The 20810-nt window shown below is 42.5% G+C and overlaps 2 protein-coding genes across 5 annotated transcripts; one reads left to right on the top strand and one right to left on the bottom strand.

The window, feature by feature from the left end:
- Positions 1-2894: 2894 nt before the first annotated feature.
- Positions 2895-6459, top strand: si:ch1073-143l10.2 (autophagy-related protein 16). 3 transcript variants are annotated; one of them, XM_024011748.2, is made up of 8 exons: positions 2895-3063; positions 3409-3509; positions 3592-3655; positions 3759-3840; positions 4117-4190; positions 4381-4632; positions 4817-4938; positions 6137-6459. In XM_024011748.2, exons 2-8 carry the CDS (start codon positions 3422-3424, stop codon positions 6166-6168), a joined length of 714 nt encoding a protein of 237 aa, XP_023867516.1. In that variant the 5' UTR covers positions 2895-3063; positions 3409-3421; the 3' UTR covers positions 6169-6459. The 3 variants fall into 3 exon arrangements, with proteins under 3 accessions (XP_023867516.1, XP_023867514.1, XP_023867515.1); XM_024011746.2 differs by having other exon boundaries at positions 6191-6349; XM_024011747.2 differs by having other exon boundaries at positions 2901-3015; positions 6191-6349.
- Positions 6460-7712: 1253 nt separating this feature from the next.
- LOC111980771 (arrestin red cell) lies at positions 7713-20398 on the bottom strand. Of its 2 annotated transcripts, XM_024011744.2 has the most exons (15): positions 20152-20398; positions 14893-14923; positions 14726-14786; positions 14505-14549; positions 14212-14408; positions 13386-13445; positions 13130-13197; positions 12749-12969; positions 12545-12617; positions 12178-12315; positions 11754-11837; positions 11291-11314; positions 8973-9049; positions 8406-8460; positions 7713-8279 (listed from the first exon to the last, which is right to left on the bottom strand). In XM_024011744.2, exons 1-15 carry the CDS (start codon positions 20172-20174, stop codon positions 8189-8191), a joined length of 1248 nt encoding a protein of 415 aa, XP_023867512.1. In that variant the 5' UTR covers positions 20175-20398; the 3' UTR covers positions 7713-8188. The 2 variants fall into 2 exon arrangements, with proteins under 2 accessions (XP_023867512.1, XP_023867513.1); XM_024011745.2 differs by lacking the exon at positions 11291-11314.
- Positions 20399-20810: the final 412 nt, after the last annotated feature.

Below are 20810 nucleotides of genomic sequence, written 5' to 3' on the forward strand. Positions count from 1 at the left end.
AAATGAAGCAAGAGAGAGAGAGAGATAATTTTTTTCACTTTCAGTTTCACTCACTGTAGATAGCTAGTCTTGCCTACTCAAAGCCCTGCTCAAACAGACAGACATTTCTTGTGCTGATGTTGCTTCCAGAGGCAGTTTGGAACTAGGTAGTGAGTGTTGCAACCGAGGACAGATGATTTTTATGCGCTTCAGCAGTCGGCGGTCCCATTCTGTGAGTTTGTGTGGCCTACCACTTCGCGGCTGAGCCATTGTTGCTCGTAGACGTTTCCATTTCACAATAACAACATTTACAATTGGCAGGGCAGAAATTTGACGAACTGACTTGTTGGAAAGTTGGCATCCTGTGACGGTGCCACGTTGAAAGTCACTGAGCTCTTCAGTAAGGCCATTCTACTACCAATGTTTGTCTGTGGAGAATGGATGGCTGTGTGCTTGAATTTTATACACCTGTCAGCAACTGGTCTGGTTGAAATAGCCGAGTCCACTAATGTTAAGGGGTGTCCACATACTTTTGTGTATATATAGTGTACCTGAGGAAGTAGGTGAAGTGATTGATAGGCATCGACTGTCCTGTATGGAGTAAGGAAACCCACTTCTTGCATATTATTGTTTTTTGATGAGTCTCTCCCTTCTTTATGAGATACCCTTTTAGAGTTTGTGCACAAGCCTCTTCARTGTTATACAACAGTGGGCAACATTTTGGCACCCTTGYACTTTTTTCAAGTAACTCACAATTTTTACCTAAAAATACATTGAAATTGACCCAAGTATTTGTTCTCCACAATTCTTTATTTTACTGTTAATATTACAGAACCTGTTTTTGATTCAGAACTTAATATATCAATTTTTTTTTTTTAATAACAGAAATGACATTGACAAAATTATTGACACCCTAGACTTAAAATTTGGTAGCACAGCCTTTGGTCAAAATAACTGCAATCCAGCACTTCCTATAGCCATCGATGAGCTTCCTGCACCTCTGTACTGGCAGTTTGGCCCACTTCTCTTGTGCAAACTTCTCCAGTTCTCCCAGATTTGAWGGGTGCCTTCTCCCAACTGTTGTTTTCAGATCTCTCCACAAGTTTTGAATGGGATTTAGATCTGGACTCATTGCTGGCCACTTCAGAACAGTCCAGTGGTTTGTCTTGAACCATTCCTGGGTGCTTTTTGAAGTGTTTGGGGTCATTGTCCTGCTTGAAGACCCATGACCTTCGACGGAGACCCAGCTTTCTGACACTGGGTCTGACATTGCAACCCCATAACCTCACTGAATCTCTGTTATTTTCTTTGAAGGCTTCATTGTGTTTTCTGTAAACATAGATGGTGTGCTTCACCAAAAAGCTCTAATTTGGTCTCATCTGACCACAGGACATTCTCCCAGAAGGATTTTGGCATGTTCAGGTGTGTTTTGGCAAATAGCAGTCGTGCTTTCTTATGTCTCTCTCGGCAGTGTGGTCCTCCTGGGTCTCCTACCATATCCCCCTTTCATTGAGTTGGCGACGTATGGTGCGAGTTGAAACTGTCATACCTTGTGTCTGAAGGTCAGCTTGAATCTGTGTGGCAATTGATCAAGGTGCTTTCTCCACCATTCCAACAATCCTTCGCTGCAAATTTCCATCAAGCTTTCTCTTGCGGCCACGTCCAGGGAGGTTGGCTACAGTGGCCTGGGCTTTAAACTTCTTGATAACATTACATACGGTGGAAACAGGAACATCAAGGTCCCTGGARATGGACTTGTAGACTTGAGATTTTCCATGCTGGGCTACAATCTTGTGTCTGACCTCCTCAGATAATTCTCTGGTTTTCTTTCTTTTCTCCATCCTCATTGTGGCACAAAACAGGAGAATGAGTCCTTTCCTTTATTAAAACTGGTTGAATGAGGGATTTTTATATTGCAGGCACCTGCAACTCACCACAGGTAAGTTCAATTCCAAAGCAAAGGAGAATCACCTGCTTGAAATCTAATTATTTCTAACTACTTCTAGAAGGTGCCAAAAATATTGTCCGGGTCATTTTAGGATTTCTTTGTGGAATAAGCTAACATTTAGTAAATTATTCCGATTTTTTTTCTCCAACTGCAAACCAATCACATAAATATGATGATACCAAAATATGTTTTAATTTCAAAAACTTTCTGGGAAAMAATTTGCATTATTTGAAAAAAGTGCAAGGGTGCCAATATTTGTGTCTACGACAGTAAATGCAAAATATTTGGTCWTGTATCAAGTGTATGCAGACGGGAAGAATATTCTGTGCCAGCTGAGATTATATACTGCAACATTGGTGGCAAACATATGCCTGATTTCCCGGATTGCCCTGTTAGGGTGAAGGAGACAGGTGGCAAGAGTAAGGGCTTTCCAGCGTGTCTCCTATCTGGAGGCGTTGAGAAGATTGGAAGGAGCATGAGAAGACAGTGATAACTGAGCCTACACAAGTGAATGTTTCKCGGCTATCAAGGAATCCTGATATATTACATGTGAAAAGGGTGGACTTTGTAGTATATTTTTGCAATGCTGATAAACTGGACAGCACAAACGAAGATGAAATCGGAGAAAATTGAAGTCCTTGTGAGTGCAGCAGAACACTTTTTGGATCTCAATGGGTTAACATCCGAGACATTGCAAGAAATCCTGACAAATTATATTCCGCCCTCACAGGTGCCTGTGTAGGGATGTGACTGAAGGAAGTGACCATTTTTGTATGTAATTTTATGTGTCTATTTTTGTATTTTGTATGATTTCGATGTCGTTTTTTCCCCTTTCCTACATTGGATATTTTTCTATAGTTTACCACCCCCTACAGTAGGTGGCGGCATGCACCTCTACGATTGTTTGCAGACCGCTATAATACTGTGGGAAGAAGACATCCTGTTGCAGCTGAGCCCAGCCAGCCATGAGTAGMAGTGCTTTTGCGTCGACCTGTGTATGGTGCAGTCTTTTTCTCCGCATCCTCAGTCCTGTTGAAGTTTGTGCACAGCCCTGCAACTGCAAGCAATCATTCATCAGTGCAGCTAAGGTTAGCGCATACGTTCGTGTGTGAATTTCAGATAAAAGTATATTGCTGGTAAGACAAAGACAGAATGACCTGGTACAACAGCAACATTAGCTAATTAATTTATCCACTGGATCAATTGTACTGTTGTATAAACTGACGCTCAGGCAAATAGCTTGTTTGTTTTGTCAGTGCTATATGTTTTGCCACATGCACTCTTGGGTCTGACTGCCACTGAATTGAATGTGAAGTGTGGAGGGACGAAAATATCACAAAGTTAAGTGATAGACTGGACTGCTCACAGTATAAAGTTTTATGTCGTGGCAGACGCAGTGTTCATTCAAGGTTTCTTGCCAATTTAAAGTTTTTAAATTGTGTCAACAATCGCAACCTTGAACAAGGCGTTTACATTTTCAGAGAAAAGACCGCAATGGAAGGGTGGAAGAGTCACGTGCGCGCTAGACTGTTCCAGAGAGATTGTACACAAAAGGACCCCTTCAGTGGTATCTTCAACACCTGTAAGTTGTCGGAGTTATCTGTGTATTGATGACATTTGAATCATTAGTTCTTTGACAACATATTGTGATTGTCTCTTTTCAGTGTCCAAACTAGCGCATCAGCTTGACTTACGGGATACACTTTGGGATGAGGTACAGASACCCAGGTAGGACAATGGCAACACCTAGGGAAAATGATGAGTTTTGCAAAGGTGTTGCAAACAATGATTTGAAGACTATTCTCTAATGATATGTCAATATTTTCCACAGTTCTGAAGGAGATGTTGGGCTGACGGTTGACCACAGAGAACTATACCTCCAGCTCAGAGAGAGTGAACATATAACAGAAAAGGTGACTTTCAATTATCTTACTGGATCCAGTCAYAATTTTCAAGATTATTGTGCACTTTTTCACAGGTTGTGGAAATGGAGTTGTGTGTGATACTGCTACATTAAGGTTCTACGTCATCCTATCAGTTGGATTCACTGATGTCTTGTGCTGCTTCTGGCAACCCCAGCCCTCACAGATTACTCACATAATAGCCTTGTACACAGGTGAGTGATTGTTTATCAAATTTTTGACCTGCTCTTACTAGTCCAATCTTCTTCTCCTCTTATTCCTCCCCAGCTCTCTCAGACAGTCTCTGACCTGACCACCGTCATGTACCTGAAAGATGCWGAGCTTCAATACTGCCACTCACAGTAAGTGATCAACCAATGAGATCTGTTTATACATTAATGTTATGGTACAGTAGTCTATATGGTTTAATAATACATCCATGAAATGTTCTACAAAGATGAGGCATGAAACTGAGGCATCATAAGTTGTGAGGTTGTCTAATGTCTTGTCTGATATAAGCTTACATAGACTCCTGTCACCATCTTCTATTAGAGTCTCCCGCTATCGGAAGGAAGCTGTCACTCAAGCCAGGGAGGCCAACCTTCTGCAGGCCAGCCTATCAGAGTTTGAGTTTGCATTGGCGAGCCAATCAAAGGAGTTGGCAGCCCTGCGGTTGGAGCAGCGGGAGCTGAAGGAGGGGCTTGCAGCAGCCTGGAGAGAGAAAGAAGAGCTTCTGGAGCGATGGATGGATGAGAAGAAGGAGGAGGCGGAGAGGGTGAACAGGCACAATGACACACAGGAAAGGTGATAGACCAAGGGTTCTGGATATTTTATTTTGAAAATGTATTTTCCTATCTAAATTCAACCYCTATCCCCTTCCCCTAGGGGTAAACTAATATGTATAAAGGGTTGGGGCTAAGAGAAAAGTGGTGGTGTTCAATACTGGACTTAGACAGAGGTACAGTATTTTAATACCTTTTCCCACCAGGTGGCATCGTTTCACCCGGCGACTCAACAAGCATCACCGTAGAGAGATGCTGCGACCAGGTGAGCAGACCAACTCCTGGACGACTGGTAGGCCTACAACTGAACCAGCAACCACCATACAGAGTAAGACTTCCAATAGCCTGAAATGATCCTCATTGGGTGGTAGCTATTGTAGCTCTTTATGCATACTCTAATCAGTGATATACAGTGCCTTCTGAAAGTATTCAGACCCCTTGACTTTTTAAATGTTTTTGTTACGTTAGCCTTATTTTACAATTGATTTAAATTGCTTTTTTCAATCTACACACAATACCCCATAATGACAATTMAAAAACAGGTTTTTATGCATTTTTGCTCATTTATAATAATAAAAAAAAACTGAAATCTCACATTTACTTAGGTATTCAGACCCTTTACTCAGTACTTTGTTGAAGCACCTTTAGCAGCTTCTACAGCCTCGAGTCTTCTTCAGTATGACGCTACAAGCTTGGCACAYCTGTATTTGGGGAGTTTCTCCCATTCTTCTCTACAGATCCTCTCAAGATTTGTCAGGTTGGATGGGAAGTGTTGCTGCACAGCTATTTTCAGGTCTCTCCAGAAATGGTAGATCGGGTTCAAGTACAGGCTCTGGTTGGGCCACTCAAGGACATTAGAGACTTGTCCCGAAGTCACTCCTGCGTTGTCTTGGCTGTGTGTTTAGGGTCATTRTCCTGTTGGAAGGTGAACCTTCATCCTAGTCTGAGAACCTGCTCCAGAGTGCTGCATGGCCTCCCTGACGAAGGCCATGCAGCCGAAACGCGTCGGTTAAAAAAAAAAAAACGTTGTTTCTATTGAACATGCCATACTAATAAAGGCATTTTAATTAATTATATGAAGAGTGCCTTGGTCCTCCTTTCTTTTTGAAGGTATTTTATACATTTGGTAAAATTTCTAAACCTGTTTTCGCTTTGTCTTTATGGGCGGCAGGTGGTGAGARCGTTGTGCCAGTAACTGAAAGGTTGCTAGATTTAATCCCCGAGCTGACAAGGTATAAATCTGTCGTTCTGCCCCTGAACAAGGCAGTTAACCAACTGTTCCTAGGCCGTCATTGTAAAATAAGAATTTGTTCTTAACTGACTTGCCTAGTTACACAAAGGTTAAATAAAAAATAGGGTACTGTGTGTAGATGGCTGAGATTTATTTATTTGATCCATTTTAGAATAAGGCTAAAATGGAACAACATTTTTAAAAAGTCAAGGGCTCTGAATACTTTCCCGAAGGCATTATATGTTGTGACGTGTGCTTAACTGTCCCACTGTCTATTCTCCTGAAACGCACACAGCAGTGGCAGGCACACTCTTGTGTCCCAACTAATGTCAATGTCTGCTTTGATCAGAGGAGGGTGGTGCACACTGCCCAGGATGGACCTTGACCTTTTTTACCAAAAGCCTCCTGTACTGAAACACTCCTTCCTGTTACACACTGAAAAAACTAGACCTTGAATGTGACTTATTTTTTTTGTATACATTGAAGGATATTTGAATGTGGGCTTTTAATCAATACTGWTGTGAATTTCAGATACTGTATGTATAGGCTGGTAAATTAGTACCCAAGACCTAAGTCAATGTTTTCAAATACCATGAGAATAAAGTAACTGTTCAGTCATATTTGTCACTAAAACACCTCTGTCCTGTGACTGCAATGCTTCCTTGGTTTGTGTGTGACTGTCTTTTTCRAACGTCACTCACTGTCTCAGAGGAGCAAAGTAGGTATATATGTGTCAGTGGCACTAAGACCCAAATGGTGAATCATGTGATCTTGATTAAAACATCTGACTGCCTACTGTGCAAATCAAATTTAACTCTAACATTGTTSATAAAGAAATTGCACTTTGAGCTTCTGACAAGGAAGTCATCAGACCATTTTTGGATACTGTATCTTGTCAATTGCTAGAATAACTTCACTTCTGTCTGTGGATGTGAGACTTAGTAGAAAGTACACAATCTACAACAGAATTTAAGTTAATTCATTTTGCCTTTAATAAAAAAATTAAAATTCTGAAATAAACAAATGGCAAACAATTTTTTCCTTAAATGATTGAGAATAATCATGGTAATGACACAGTAGTAATAATATTCATTGTTTCCTGTCATGTTCCACCAAAATCATATCAGCATCCTTCCTGTAGATATTATGGAACTCAGCTCAGTGGTAGCACTTTCAAATATTCACACTTAGAGCTGTGAACAGGTACCCATAGAAGCAAAACAACAATAACAGACCATAGTTCACAGCACTGCTGAAAAATATGCTCCATTGGTACTGTTGTGGCTCTGACACCGAAGCTGAATCTCAAACTGACCCATAGCTTGCCCTGTCACTAGRCACTTCTCGGATCGGATAGGTATGGCTATTATGGTAATTGCTTCATCCTGCCTTCTGATTGGTTAGTTTGAATTTTCCTACATTACATATACCTATCCAGTCCTKTCAGTTCTACTGGAGTGCCAATGGAGGAGATGATAGGGGTTGATGATTTGGGATAGGAGTGAAATCTGATCGAGAAATTATTCTAAAATACTCATGCTCTTAGACCATGTGCAAGTGTCTGTCTGAGCAAAATGGGGAAGTGAATGTCATAGTGCTGCATTGAGGCGGACTATAAGGAGTATCCCTAGGCCCTTAACTCAACTATGGACCCCGAAGCCAGTGCCACTGCTTGTTTTCATTGTTCCCTTTTAATCAGGGACTGATTTAGACCTGGCACACCAGGCGGGTGCAATTAATTATCAGGTAGATCAGAAAACCAGCAGGCTACAGACCTCGTAGGGTAAGAGTTGAATACCCGTGCCCTAGGCTTTACAGTGAGGGTCCAGATGGTGCACGTTTACTTAAGTGGTAGTGTATAGTCTGTCCTCGTATTGCAGAAGAGGGTGAATCACAAACTTCCTCTATCCTTCCCCTAAAACATGTTTTTTTTACAGAATGGATGACATGGTAGAATTTCAGAGGAATGAAAAAATGGGGCAGATGATGAAAGGTGTCAGTCTGTTTTCCCTTCTCTCCCCTCTTAAGCAGGTACTCTAAACTTTGTTTTATATCAATATTTGTACAAATATTTATTGAAATCATTATTGGTGGAAAAATAATGATATAAAGCCCCCTTTTAAATGGCACTTTCTTCCTCGGTGTGAACAGCCAAGACATTTCAATCATTGTCAGCATCGCAAATGCACAACATTAAGTCACCATTTACATGGTGCTGTGTTTGCCACCCCCCAAATGAACACTGAGTGACATCAGGATCTTTTCAGCAGACCACGAGGCCACCACATCTCTCCGTCCACATGCCTTCATTCCACCGTGTGTGTGTGTGTATATACACATGTGAGCTCTAGCAGTCGTCGTCCTTGTCGTCAGCCATTCCTTTGAGCCGCAGGCGGGCGAAGTCCTCGAACACAAAGTCGTCGTCTTGGGAGAAACTACTGCAGGACGAGAAGCAACAAGAAAACATGGAGTGTTTTAGATCTGAGGGAATAGTGTTAGGGTCTCTTTGATCATAGTAAAGCAGCAGTGCTTACAATGGCCAGACAGACCAGATGAATACTCACTTTGTTTCAAATTCTATCAGGTTGGTGTCGATGGGAGGGTCCGAATCCGGCACAGCTGTTAGAACACACAGATAATGAAATGTCAGTGCGACGTAACCATGGGAACAGCTTTGTGTCTCCATGGCAACTTACAGGCAGGAAATACCAGAGTGAGATGATGTATTTGAGGGGCTTGTGTATGTGAGAGACTGTTGTTCAGGGCTGAGGCTGAACTAAACTAAACTACTGACAAATATTTCACAAGACTGTGTCCATTTTCAAACCCTTTTCAGACACTGTATAGGCCTAGTAGAAGTTTCCACTACACAATTCACTGCTTCCCAATCAGTCTAAAAAAGCAAGCTTCGAAAGTCCTCGTCTTCCGCTCTTAATTTGAACTGATCTAAATGTTTGGCTATGTGAAAGTAATATGGTGGAAGGATATGGCGGAAGCTTGTCAGAGGATTTGTTCAACTCAATTCAGTGCAAATGAAGGGAAGGAGAAGAGAGGAACTGAGATGCATCCAAAGTAATAAGATAAAGCCTTGATAGTGGGCTTCTGGAGAGGTGGTAGGAGTCTGTAGGTACCTGACTGTGGGCGGGATATGGGCAGTTCTGTGGGTTTGGGGTGCATTAAGACGAAGGGCAGCTCCACCGACACATCTCTGGAAACGCACAGAATATAAACAAGATCCATTGATTACATAGGATCAATAATATGCATGTCAATCAATAACAATTTGATTGTTATTCTATGGAAAATCCATATGTACAGTACCAGTCAAAAGTTTGGACACACCTACTCATTCACAAGCTTTTCAATATTTGTATAGTTTTCTATATTGTAGAATAATAGTGAAGACATCGAAACGATTAAATTACCCATATGGAATCATGTAGTATCAAAAAAAAGTGTTAAATCAAAATATATTTGATATGAGATTCCTCAAAGTAGCCACCCTTATCCTTTGACAGCTTTGCACACTATTGGCATTCTCTCAACCAGCTTCACCTGGAATGCTTTTCCAACAGTCTTGAAGGAGTTCCCACATATGCTGAGCAATTGTTGGCTGCTTTTCCTTTCTGCGGTCCGACTCATCCCAAACCATCTCAATTGGGTTGAGGTCGGGTGATTGTGGAGGCCAGGTCATCTGATGTAGCACTCCATCACTCTCCTTGGTCAAATAGCCCTTACACAGCCTGGAGGTGTGTTGGGTCATTGTCCTGTTGAAAAATAAATGATAGTCCCACTAAGCGCAAACCAGATGGGATGGCGTATCGCTGCAGAATGCTGTGGTAGCCTTGCTGGTTAAGTGTGCCTTGAATTCTAAATAAATCACTGACAGTATCACCAGCAAAGCACCCCCACACATCACACCTCTTCCTCCATGCTTCACGGTGGGAACCACACATGGAACCAAAAATCTCACATTTGGACTCATCAGACCAAAGAATAGATTTCCACCAGTCTAATGTCCATTGCTCATGTTTCTTGGCCCAAGCACGTCTCTTCTTCTTATTGGTGTCCTTTAGTAGTGGTTTCTTTGCAGCAATTCGACCATGAAAGCCTCATTCAAGCAGACTCCTCTGAATTGATGTTGAGATGTCTGTTACTTGAACTCTGTGAAGCATTTATTTGGGCTGCAATTTCTGAGGCTGGTAACTCTAATGAACTTATCCTTTCTTTCCTGTGGCGGTCCTCATGAGAGCCAGTTTTATCCTAGCGCTTGATGGTTTGCACTTGAAGAAACGTTCAAAGTTCTTAATTTTCCAGAATGACTGACCTTCATGTCTTAAAATAATGGACTGTTGTTTCTCTTTGCTTATTTGAGCTGTTCTTGCCATAATATGGAGTTGGTCTTTTACCAAATAGGGCCATCTTCTGTATACCACCCCTACATTGTCACAACACAACTGATTGGCTCAAATGCATTAAGGAAAGAAATTCCACAAATTAACAAGGCACACCTGTTAATTGAAATGCATTCCAGGTGACTACCTCATGAAGCTCTTTGAGAGAATGCCAAGAGTGTGCAAAGCTGTCATCAAGGCAAAGTGTGGCTACTTTGAAGAATCTCAAATATATTTTGATTTGTTTAACACTTTTTTGGTTACTACATGATTCCATATGTGTTATTTCATAGTTTTGATGTCTTCACTATTATTCTACAATGTAGAAAATCGTAAAAATAAAGAAAAACCCTGGAATGAGTAGGTGTGTCCAAACTTTTGACTTGTACTGTACATATGATGATATACTATTGCACCATGAATAATCCAATATCTGACAGGAAACAACCCAGGAAATAGTGATTCGTGACATGTTCGATCAGTGAAGGGGGAATAAAGCACATCAACCCTACTTTGCTGTCAATTGTTGATCTCACCCAATTGGAACTCTTCCGCGCTGGGTTGTACTTTATTTTACAGAACAGTTATTTTTTAGTAAATCAAAGCCTAAACACCAAGATGTGCAGTGTTATTATATTCAAGCTTCATTACCCTCAACACTGGATTGATAAATCAAAATGGAATTTTGTGCAACAGCCTTATGAAACCTCACACCATCCTTAGGGTTAGGACCCTGTGACTCAGAAAGGTAGAAGACTGGGACGGCTGCAGTTATAAAGGATCTTAGCAGCTGCAGGTGAGATTTGACACACACAATAGCTGGTATGTAAAATCATCACACACACACACACTTAAGAGGCACAGATGGCGGTAGGGCATAAGATCACCACACACACAGATGGCGGTGGGGCGTAAGATCACACACACAGATGGCGGTGGGGCGTAAGATCACCACACACACAGATGGCGGTGGGGCGTAAGATCACCACACACAGATGGCGATAGGGCGTAAGATCACCGCATACACGCAGGTGGCGGCTGGGATATCATATTACCTTTCTAACACGCCACTCAGCAGCCTGACACGACCCAACGCAGGAGCAGACGCACGGATGGAGAGAGAGATGCACAGACGGGCGGACAAACACAGGAGTGGAGAGACAAGCCACAGGAGGGGAGAGATGAAATGAGGCGAGAACTCAAAACCAAGGCAACCGCAACCGAGAGGGGAGACGACAAAGCATGGCGACTAGTGAGGGTCTGGCAGACGTGATGTCATTACAGAGTTAATACATGAGTTGGAGTGGCAGAGTATCAGGAGTGTTCGTGTGTATGAGACACAGGAGGGAGTGTAAATGTGTTTTTGAGTATGTGCTTGTCTGTGTGTTTGTAGAATACAGCATGTCTTTGGTCAGTAAAAGTTTTGTGAGTGTGGGTGTGTGAGGACCTGCACATAATCTCCCCCCCCCCCATATACCATGCATATTAATATTGACCACTGACTCCTGTAGAACTCACCCTCCACGAGATATTACCAGTTTGACTTTGACCCTGTAGGACACCAGGATTCCAAGAACCTCCTTGTTAGTCACATCCTTAACACTGAAACACACACACGAGCGAAAGAAAGAATGATGAAAAGGGTTCTCAGTAAGGGATGGGTTCTTGCATCTTCTAGGGTGCTGTGCTCAAACATAAATCACAATGCATTTACAAGCTCAACTTCTTCCCTAGCATGTGTATGTAAACTCGCAGGGTGGCCAAGTTAAAGTGTGTGTGTGGTGTGTGATATCTCGCATAGTGAGGGCTAGTGAGTGTTCTTGTTATCTAACACGGTCCTGGATGCCAGACTACAGCGTTTGTGTGAGTGTGCGTCGGTCATCGTCAACACGGTGCTGGAGGGCAGGTGTGTGTGTACATGTGTACGTGCGAGTCAACATACATGGTGCTGGAGGCCAGGTTGGTGTCCTCGTGTTTGAGCTTTCCATCCAGGGCAAGGCCTCTCTTCTCTCGGTTCTTGTCTAGCGTGGGTGTGAGGGTGTACACCTTACAGAACGTAGAGCTAGACGACACCTGGTCACTGAGGAGAGGAACACACACACTTATCAGCACACCTGGGCCATAACTGGAATTTCCATAGATCCGGACAATAAGGTATGGGAAAACATAAGATCACAAGCTAGACGTTATTAAGAGAGATGTCTTGGAAGCCTGAAAAAGGATAAATGGAATCATGTATTAAAGGAAAGGCAAAGGAGAAATAAAGTAACTGAAGAGATGTTGGCATAATAGTCAGGGAAAATACTCACTCTGCCTCCACCTGAGCCACTGGACACTTGTACTGAGCCGTACTGAACAGACAGATATCAGCATACTGTCGCACTAGAGAGCGAGGGATAGAAAGAGTTAACCACACACACATACAAAAAACTCAACAGAGAAGAGTGGATAGAGCCTAGAGTCATAAGAAACATAATTGATGAAACTTTGATTAAAGACAGGTAGACAGGTACCTGAGATTTTGAGTCTTTTGACAGTCTTGGTGGAGTTGTTGGTGACATGAACGTTCACGCTGATGGGTTCTCCATGGTAGTAGAGCTCTTTATCCAGAGAGGCCTCCAGGTGTAGTGAGCGGTCCGACATGAGGAAGCTCCGTGTGGTCTCCACCATGGGCTGAGGCCCAGGCTTCTCTGGGGCATACTGCACCTTACGGATCACCAGCCGCACAGAGTTCCTACACAACACACACGTTATTCTTTACAGATCACCACCTTTGCTGACTAACTAAAAACACACAGAGAATAGACATGCATATCACACGCTTTCAAGGACCGCAGACCCTAAACAGCTCCTGCAGAAGACACACACACAACAAAGTAAAATGGTTTTCGTACCGTTTGTGAATCTTCTCCTCTATCGATTTGGCACAGAATGCTCTGATCTCAAAGTCAACCCCACATGCCTAAAGAGGGAAACGTGGAGGAAAGGAAAAGAGGAGGAGAGACAGGGACATCAATTATAGAATAGGCATTATTAGTGTAATGTGGGTCTGAATAGTTGACTCTATAGGTATGGAAATTGCTACGTTTAGATAGGAGTCATATATTATAATGTGTACGTTTGCATAAAGTGATGCTGAAGCTTCTGTACCTTCCCTGTGTCCTCTGGTCCTGGCTGTAAGGTGACTGAGCACGGCAGGTTCTGGGGAATCTGAGACAGACACACAGTTGCCATATTGTTGGTATTATTTTACAGGCTCAAAGTATACGTGTGTGTGTGTGTCAGTCAGACCTGGGTTCATATACACGTGTATTTGATCATTTAAATACCTTTTTTCTGTGTATTTGAGTATTTTCAAATAATGTGGCTAGAAACAACTACTTCTATTCAAAGTATTTTCAAATACTTTGCTATAAACGGCCTACTACTTGAAAGTATTTTCAAATACCCATTTCAAATACTATTTTCAAATACCTAGATTAAATGCATGGGAGTGAATTTTAAAATACTTTCCAAGTGTATTTCCAAATACATTCCAATATTCAACACTATTTAAATACCCTAACTCATGGATGGGCAACTGGCTGCACGCAGGCCGCATGCCCCTTTCGTAGGCCCACAGACCAATTCAAAATAAAATACTTAAAAAAATAAAATACATTTAAACATTGATAGTTAGAATAATAGAATACACAATGTGCAATTTTCGAAATTTGGTTGTGCATCATCAGTCACTCATTTTTGGGGGATTTGAAAGTTAGTCTAGCGGCCAGCTATCTAAACTTGTAGTTAGCATGATCGAATTACTGACCAGCGTGAGGCTCATTGATCATCATTTATCATTTAAAAACAGCAAACATTTGCCTCCACCCTATGGCAAAGTGTATGTGGCCCCACCCCTATCAACATTGCCCATCCCTGCCCTAAATAGTATTTTAACCCAGGTCTGGTGCGTGTGGGTGTCTTCTTGACTCACAGTGAAGTAGAAGGGGTGTGCCTGCTGGCCCAGTTTCTTCAGTAGTCTCTCCTGCAGGCGGCTGTTGGCTTTGCGTTCCTCTGCGATGGGGGGGAACGCCTGGAAGGTGGAGATGTACAGATCTTTCCGGAAAGACAGGCCCAGCACGTCCAGGTCCTCACGGCCGTAGCGGAACGCACATGTCAGGGTCACAAACACTGGGGAGGAGGGATTTGAACATCAGAAGAGGGTGATATCAAATGCCAAAAAACTGAGGAGGCAAAACAGTGTAGAGAACGAGGAGGATGCCATACCTTTCCTGTCTTTCAGATACTCAGGGTCCACTAGGATCACACCATCTGTAAGAAAAGAAAATGTAAAGAGATTAGGTTTTGATGAGACAAAATTAATTGTTTGAAACACTATTTACAAACACAAAAATTTGGCAGTTTTAGGAGAGATCTGATTCCTCGCGCACCCACAGTTTGGGAACCACTGCTCTAACCAGTAAACTCATTGATCATCTTGCACCTACCGACTGGGTCCACCTGGTCAAGGTGATCCACAAAGTCTCTCTTTCCCAGGTATACTGTGACCTGCAGACAGGAGGGAAGTAGAGGTACTTAGACAAATATGTCACAATGAATAACAAAGTAAAGCATCAAAGGATACAACTAAAAATGCAATACTCATGTCCTTTACCTTGCAGTTGGGGCTTGACTTCTTGAAGACTCTGAGAAAGGATAAGGAAGATAGAAAGCGAGAAAGAGATTATCAAGCAGGAAGATCTAGTTTATAACAGGGGGTATTCAACTCTTAACCTAAGAGGTCCGGACCCTGCTGGGTCTGTTCTACCTGATAATTAATTGCACCCACCTGGTGTCCCAGGTCTAAATCAGTCCCTGATTAGAGGGGAACAATGAAACAAAGCAGTGGAACTGGCTTTGAGGTCCAGAGTTGAGTTTGAGGCCCCTATAAAGTACAGGGTGTGATTTTTACACCAACTCTTTATCTGGAGCGATCTGGTTGTTTATGAGAAGGTTTTTCATTCTGATCCATATACCACAACATCAAGATAACAGAATCCAGATTTGATTTTCAATGCTTTGAACAATCCTACACCTTGCCATCTACTGGACAGGTTGTGGTATTACTTCACTCTGTCATAAGGAAACAGAGATGAGTAAACTACATGAATAAAGGTACCTTGATTAAAATGGAGCCTGCATAAAAGTAAGTAAATGCATTTGACACTTCAATATAACAACTGACCACAAACCTACACTGCGGCCAATTTAACAAACTGAACCTTTGGTTTTCAGATGTAAGACAGTTTTTACTTTTACCCCTTTTCTCCCCAATTCGTAGTTACAGTCTTGTCCCATCGCTGTAACTGCCTTATGGACTCGGGAGAGGCGAAGGGCGAGAGCCATACGTCCTCGAAACACGACCCTGCCAAGCCACACTGACTCTTGACACACTGCTCGCTTAACCCAGAAGCCAGCCACACCAATGTGGCGGAGGAAAAGCCTTATAACTTGCGACCTAAGTCAGCGTGCATGCGCCCGGCCCGCCACAAGGAGTCACTARAGCGCGATGGGACAAGGACATCCCGGCCGGCCAAACCCTCTCCTAACCCGGATGACGCTGGGTCAATTGTGTGCCGCCTCATGGGTCTCCCGGTAGCGGCCGGTTCCGACATAGCCTGGGATTGAACCCAGGTCTGTAGTGACGCCTCAAGCACTGCGATGCAGTGCCTTAGATCGCTGCGCCACTCAGGAGTCCCAGGCATCATGTTCTAACCATTGTGAATGTGGCGAGGTGTAACACAGTGTGTGTGTAAGAGGAAAGAGGATATTAACTGTTGCCAACGATAAAATTGCAAACGATAAAATGCAATTGTGTTCGTTGTCGGTAGCTTATGCCTGCCCACACCATAACCCCAACATGGGGCACTCTGTTCATAATTTTGACATCAGTGATTCATTTGAGCCATATCCTGCTGGAACAGGATCTGGCACCTCTCTGTTTTGGACTGTTTCGTTCCGGAACACATTTGGCCGGATCCGGTACTTCTCGTGGAATTAAAAATAATTGTCACTTTGTGCAATGTAAAAATTCAAATAAACGCAATCTAAATTCATTCGAGTTGCCTCTTCGTTAATTCCTCAACCCCGCCTCCCCTCATGCGTTCCGGTACCTCAGAGCTCCCCAGGTCACCCCCATCTCGCGCTCACCTTTTGTTTCCGGCACCTCCCGATTTACAAATGAAGCACTGGTTGACATCAGCAAATCACTCGCCCACACGACGCCATACACGTGGTCTGCACTGCCAAATTCTCTAAAATGACGTTGGAGGCGGCTTATAGTAGAGAAATAAACATTCAATTATGTGGCAACAGCTCTGGTGGACATTCCTGTAGTCAGCATGCCAATTGCACACTCCCTCAAAACTTGAGACATCTGTGTGACAAAACTGCACATTTTAGAGTGGCCTTTTATTGTCCCCAGCACAAGGTACACCTGTTTAATGATCATGCGATTTAATCAGCTCCTTGATTTGCCACACCTGTCAAGTGGACGGATTATCTTGGCAAAGGAGAAATGCTCACTAACAGGGATGTTAACAAATTTGGGCACAGAATTTGAAAGAAATAAGTATTTTGTGCATTTGGAAAATTTCAGGGATCTTTTATTTCAGCTAGAGGTCTGCCGATTAAATCGGAATGGTCGATTAATTAGGGCCGATTTCAAGTTTTCATAACAATCGGAAATCGGTAATTTTGGATGCCGATTTTACCATTTTTTTTTTTTTTTTACACCTTTATTTAACTAGGCAAGTCAGTTAAGAACACATTCTTATTTTCAATGACGGCCTAGGAACGGTGGGTTAACTGCCTTGTTCAGGGGCAGAACGACAGATTTTTACCTTATCAGCTGAGGGATTCAATCTTGCAACCTTACGGTTAACTAGTCCAACGCTCTAACCACCTGCCTCACGAGGAGCCCGTCACTTACGCGAATGCAGTAAGAAGCCAAGGTAAGTTGCTAGCTAGCATAAAACTTATCTTATAAAAAACTAGTTTATCTAGCGTGTCCTGCGTTGCATATAATCGATGCAGTGCGCATTCGCGAAAAAGGACTCGTTGCTCCAACGTGTACCTAACCATAAACATCAATGCCTTTCTTAAAATCAATACACAGAAGTATATATTTTTTAAACCTGCATATTTAGCTAAAAGAAATCCAAGTTAGCAGGCAATATTAACCAGGTGAAATTGTGTCACTTCTCTTGCGTTCATTGCACGCAGAGTCAGGGTATATGCAACAGTTTGGGCCGCCTGGCTCATTGCGAACTAATTTGCCAGAATGTTACGTAATTATGACATAACATTGAAGGTTGTGCAATGTAACTGGAATATTTAGACTGATGGATGCCACCYGTTAGATAAAATACGGAACGGTTCCGTGTTTCACTGAAAGAATAAATGTTTTGTTTTCGAGATGATAGTTTCTGGATTCGACCATATGAATGACCTAAGGCTCGTATTTCTGTGTGTTATTATGTTATAATTAAGTCTGATTTGATAGAGCAGTCTGACTGAGCGATGGTGGGCACCAGCAGGCTCGTAAGCATTCAATCAAACAGCACTTTCGTGTGTTTTGCCAGCAGTTCTGCTGTTTATGACTTCAAGCCTATCAACTCCCGAGATTAGGCTGGTGTAACCGATGTGAAATGGCTAGCTAGTTAGCGGGGTGCGCGCTAATAGCGTTTCAAACGTCACTCGCTCTGAGACTTGGAGTAGTTGTTCCCCTTGCTCTGCATGGGTAACGCTGCTTCGAGGGTGGCTGTTGTCGATGTGTTCCTGGTTCGAGCCCAGGTAGCGGCGAGGAGAGGGATGGAAGCTATACTGTTACACTGGCAATACTAAAGTGCCTATAAGAACATCCAATGGTCAAAGGTATATGAAATACAAATCGTATAGAGAGAAAAAGTCCTATAATTCCTATAATAACTACAACCTAAAACTTCTTAACTGGGAATATTGAAGACTCATGTTAAAAGGAACCACCAGCTTTCATATGTTCTCATGTTCTGAACAAGGAACTTAAACTTTAGCTTTCTTACATGGCACATATTGCACTTTTACTTTCTTCTCCAACACTTAGTTTTTGCATTATTTAAACCAAATTGAACAYGTTTCATTATTTATTTGAGGCTAAATTGATTTTATTGATGTATTATATTAAGTTAAAATAAGTGTTCATTCAGTATTGTTGTAATTGTCATTATTACAAATACGTTTTTTAAAAAATTATTATTTTTATTTATTTTTTAAATCGGCCGATTAATCGGTATCGGCTTTTTTTGGTCCTCCAATAATCGGTATCGGCGTTGAAAAATCATATTCGGTCGACCTCTAATTTCAGCTCATGAAACATGGGACAAAGACTTTAAATGTTGCGTTTATAGGTTTATTCAGTGTACGTCACTGCCTTATCCGCTCATTGCCCACATCCCCCGGATACAAATAGTAGCTAGCAAGCTAGGGTCTGGGTTTCCGAGACTACATGGTGCATATCCCCTTAGCACAGGTCCAGGGTGAATGTGTCTTCTCTGCAAACACTCAGTTTGGATCTCCTTGGCCTAGCGCTCTGCCGTCTCTTCATTTACGAGCCAGTGCTATTTCATACCTCACCACCAGATATCAGCCAAACCCGATCCCTCAAACACGCCACAGGCCCACTACCTTCTGCCAGTGCTGCGGATGCTTCAGAGACCACAAGACAAAAATCATCTATTAACCTGGACTTACTCAACCACAGGACCTTGACCCTAAACACAACCTGACCATTTATTTCAAACTATTGTGAATAAAGGGACTGCCCACAGCAGAATAATCAAGGAATTTCAACATCAAATCAATTAATGTCAGTAGTGAATCATGTTGCACAACCACCAACTCTATTCCACATTATTTAGTCACTTGCAGAAGACACTGATCCAAAATAACCTAGTGGGGAAGTACAGCTGTACATACTGAGGCAGATGCGAGCAGCTGATTACCAAGAGCAAAATACTTGGAAGTGATCAAATGTGTCAGGCAGGCAAGTGTATGAATAGTTGCATGGTAAATTGCCCTGGCCTGACATGGACAGTGCACAGCAGTGGCTTTACAACATCATGCTATATACAGTAACCATCACGTGTATGGCACATGATATCAATAGCTGGACAGACGTGTGTGCTTGTTTGTTTACATTTCCATGCAGGATATTTATAAAATAACAATGTGGGCGATTATGCGTAAAACCTACGTCAAATATACGTCACTGATGAGGGCCAAATAATCATCAACATTCAACACTTGTGTCAAGAGAAACGACGGCTAATTATACGCTCGTTTACTCAAAACAGCATAGCTATCAATCATGCGGTCAGCTCATTTGTTCATTTTGAGCTAGCTTGTTGTTGGTGTGAGAGAACCTAACCCACACACCACGCTGGCCATCAAGGCTAACCCCACCCTGCAGCTAGCTGTTAGAACATGTTTGTTAAAAATACAGAGATGATATCGCCATTAAGCTGTATACAAGACATTCAAGAGGAAAGCGAAGTCTCCCGCGCGAACAATTCTAGCTAATTACCGCTGCTAACTAGCTAGGGAACACACGGGTCTACCTGTTTGTTTTGTATAGTGTAATAAAAACACGGTCAACGAAATGTTACGAGTATAGGAGTTTTGTCTTAATAACATAGCTACTCCCCAATGTTTCATTAAATAACTAGGTCCTCTTCTTGCTTTAGTAAATACCAATCTGATGTTGATGCATGTGGAAAAGGCTGAGTAGTCTCATATCTCGCTAGTTAGCTCAAATGCTAGTGTAACTAGCTCGCTGTGCCCTCGCCTCCACACAAGGCAACAGCAAATACGAGATTGCGGGGGAATTAATCCTTACCTAGTGCCGGCCTTATCCCCCATCTCCTCGACGGGCTATCGGTAGATGTATTTTTCTTATTTTTTCCCTTTAATTTTATGGTGTCTTTTCCTCAACCCTTGCAAGCTTATTTGCTCTCTAGCGCTAGCAATTTCGCTTCCGCAAAAGCAGGAACTCATCCGATCCGTGCAGCAATAAAGATGCGCTTTTGGGGAAGAGTACTGTAGCATTGCGCAATACCTACGCACTATCAGAAGGCGCTACGCCCAAATGGTATTGCTTTTTGGGATGCAACGTTCAGAGCATTGCAGACAGAATTGCAATGTGTTGAACAGAACTACCTTTTTTTTTTTTTTTTTACAATATAGTGAAACATGTCTGTTCTACACTACTATTATATATGAACATTCTGGAAATAAGTGAAATGTAGATAACAACTATTACGGCCATCCTACAATCTAAACTTGATGCCCTCAATCTCACACAAATTATCAATGAACCTACCAGGTACAACCCCAAATCCGTAAACACGGGCACCCTCATAGATATCATCCTAACCAACCTGCCCTCCAAACACACCTCTGCTGTCTTCAACCAGGATCTCAGTGATCATTGCCTCATTGCCTGCGTCCGTAATGGGTCTGCGGTCAAACGACCACCCCTCATCACTGTCAAACRCT

The sequence above is a fragment of the Salvelinus sp. IW2-2015 genome, linkage group LG20 (assembly GCF_002910315.2).
Source record: "Salvelinus sp. IW2-2015 linkage group LG20, ASM291031v2, whole genome shotgun sequence".
In the NCBI taxonomy this organism is placed as follows: domain Eukaryota; kingdom Metazoa; phylum Chordata; class Actinopteri; order Salmoniformes; family Salmonidae; genus Salvelinus; species Salvelinus sp. IW2-2015.

What these genes read in the sequence shown, in the direction of transcription:
- LOC111980771 (XM_024011744.2), bottom strand. Translation starts at nt 20,174, where the DNA reads ATGGGGGATAAGGCCGGCACTAG. An exon ending in GGGGATAAGGCCGGCACTAG is followed by an intron (nt 14,924 to 20,151) that starts GTAAGGATTAAT and finishes ATCCTTTCTCAG; the next exon opens with AGTCTTCAAGAAGTCAAGCC. An exon ending in GACCAGAGGACACAGGGAAG is followed by an intron (nt 13,198 to 13,385) that starts GTACAGAAGCTT and finishes TTCCCTCTTTAG; the next exon opens with GCATGTGGGGTTGACTTTGA.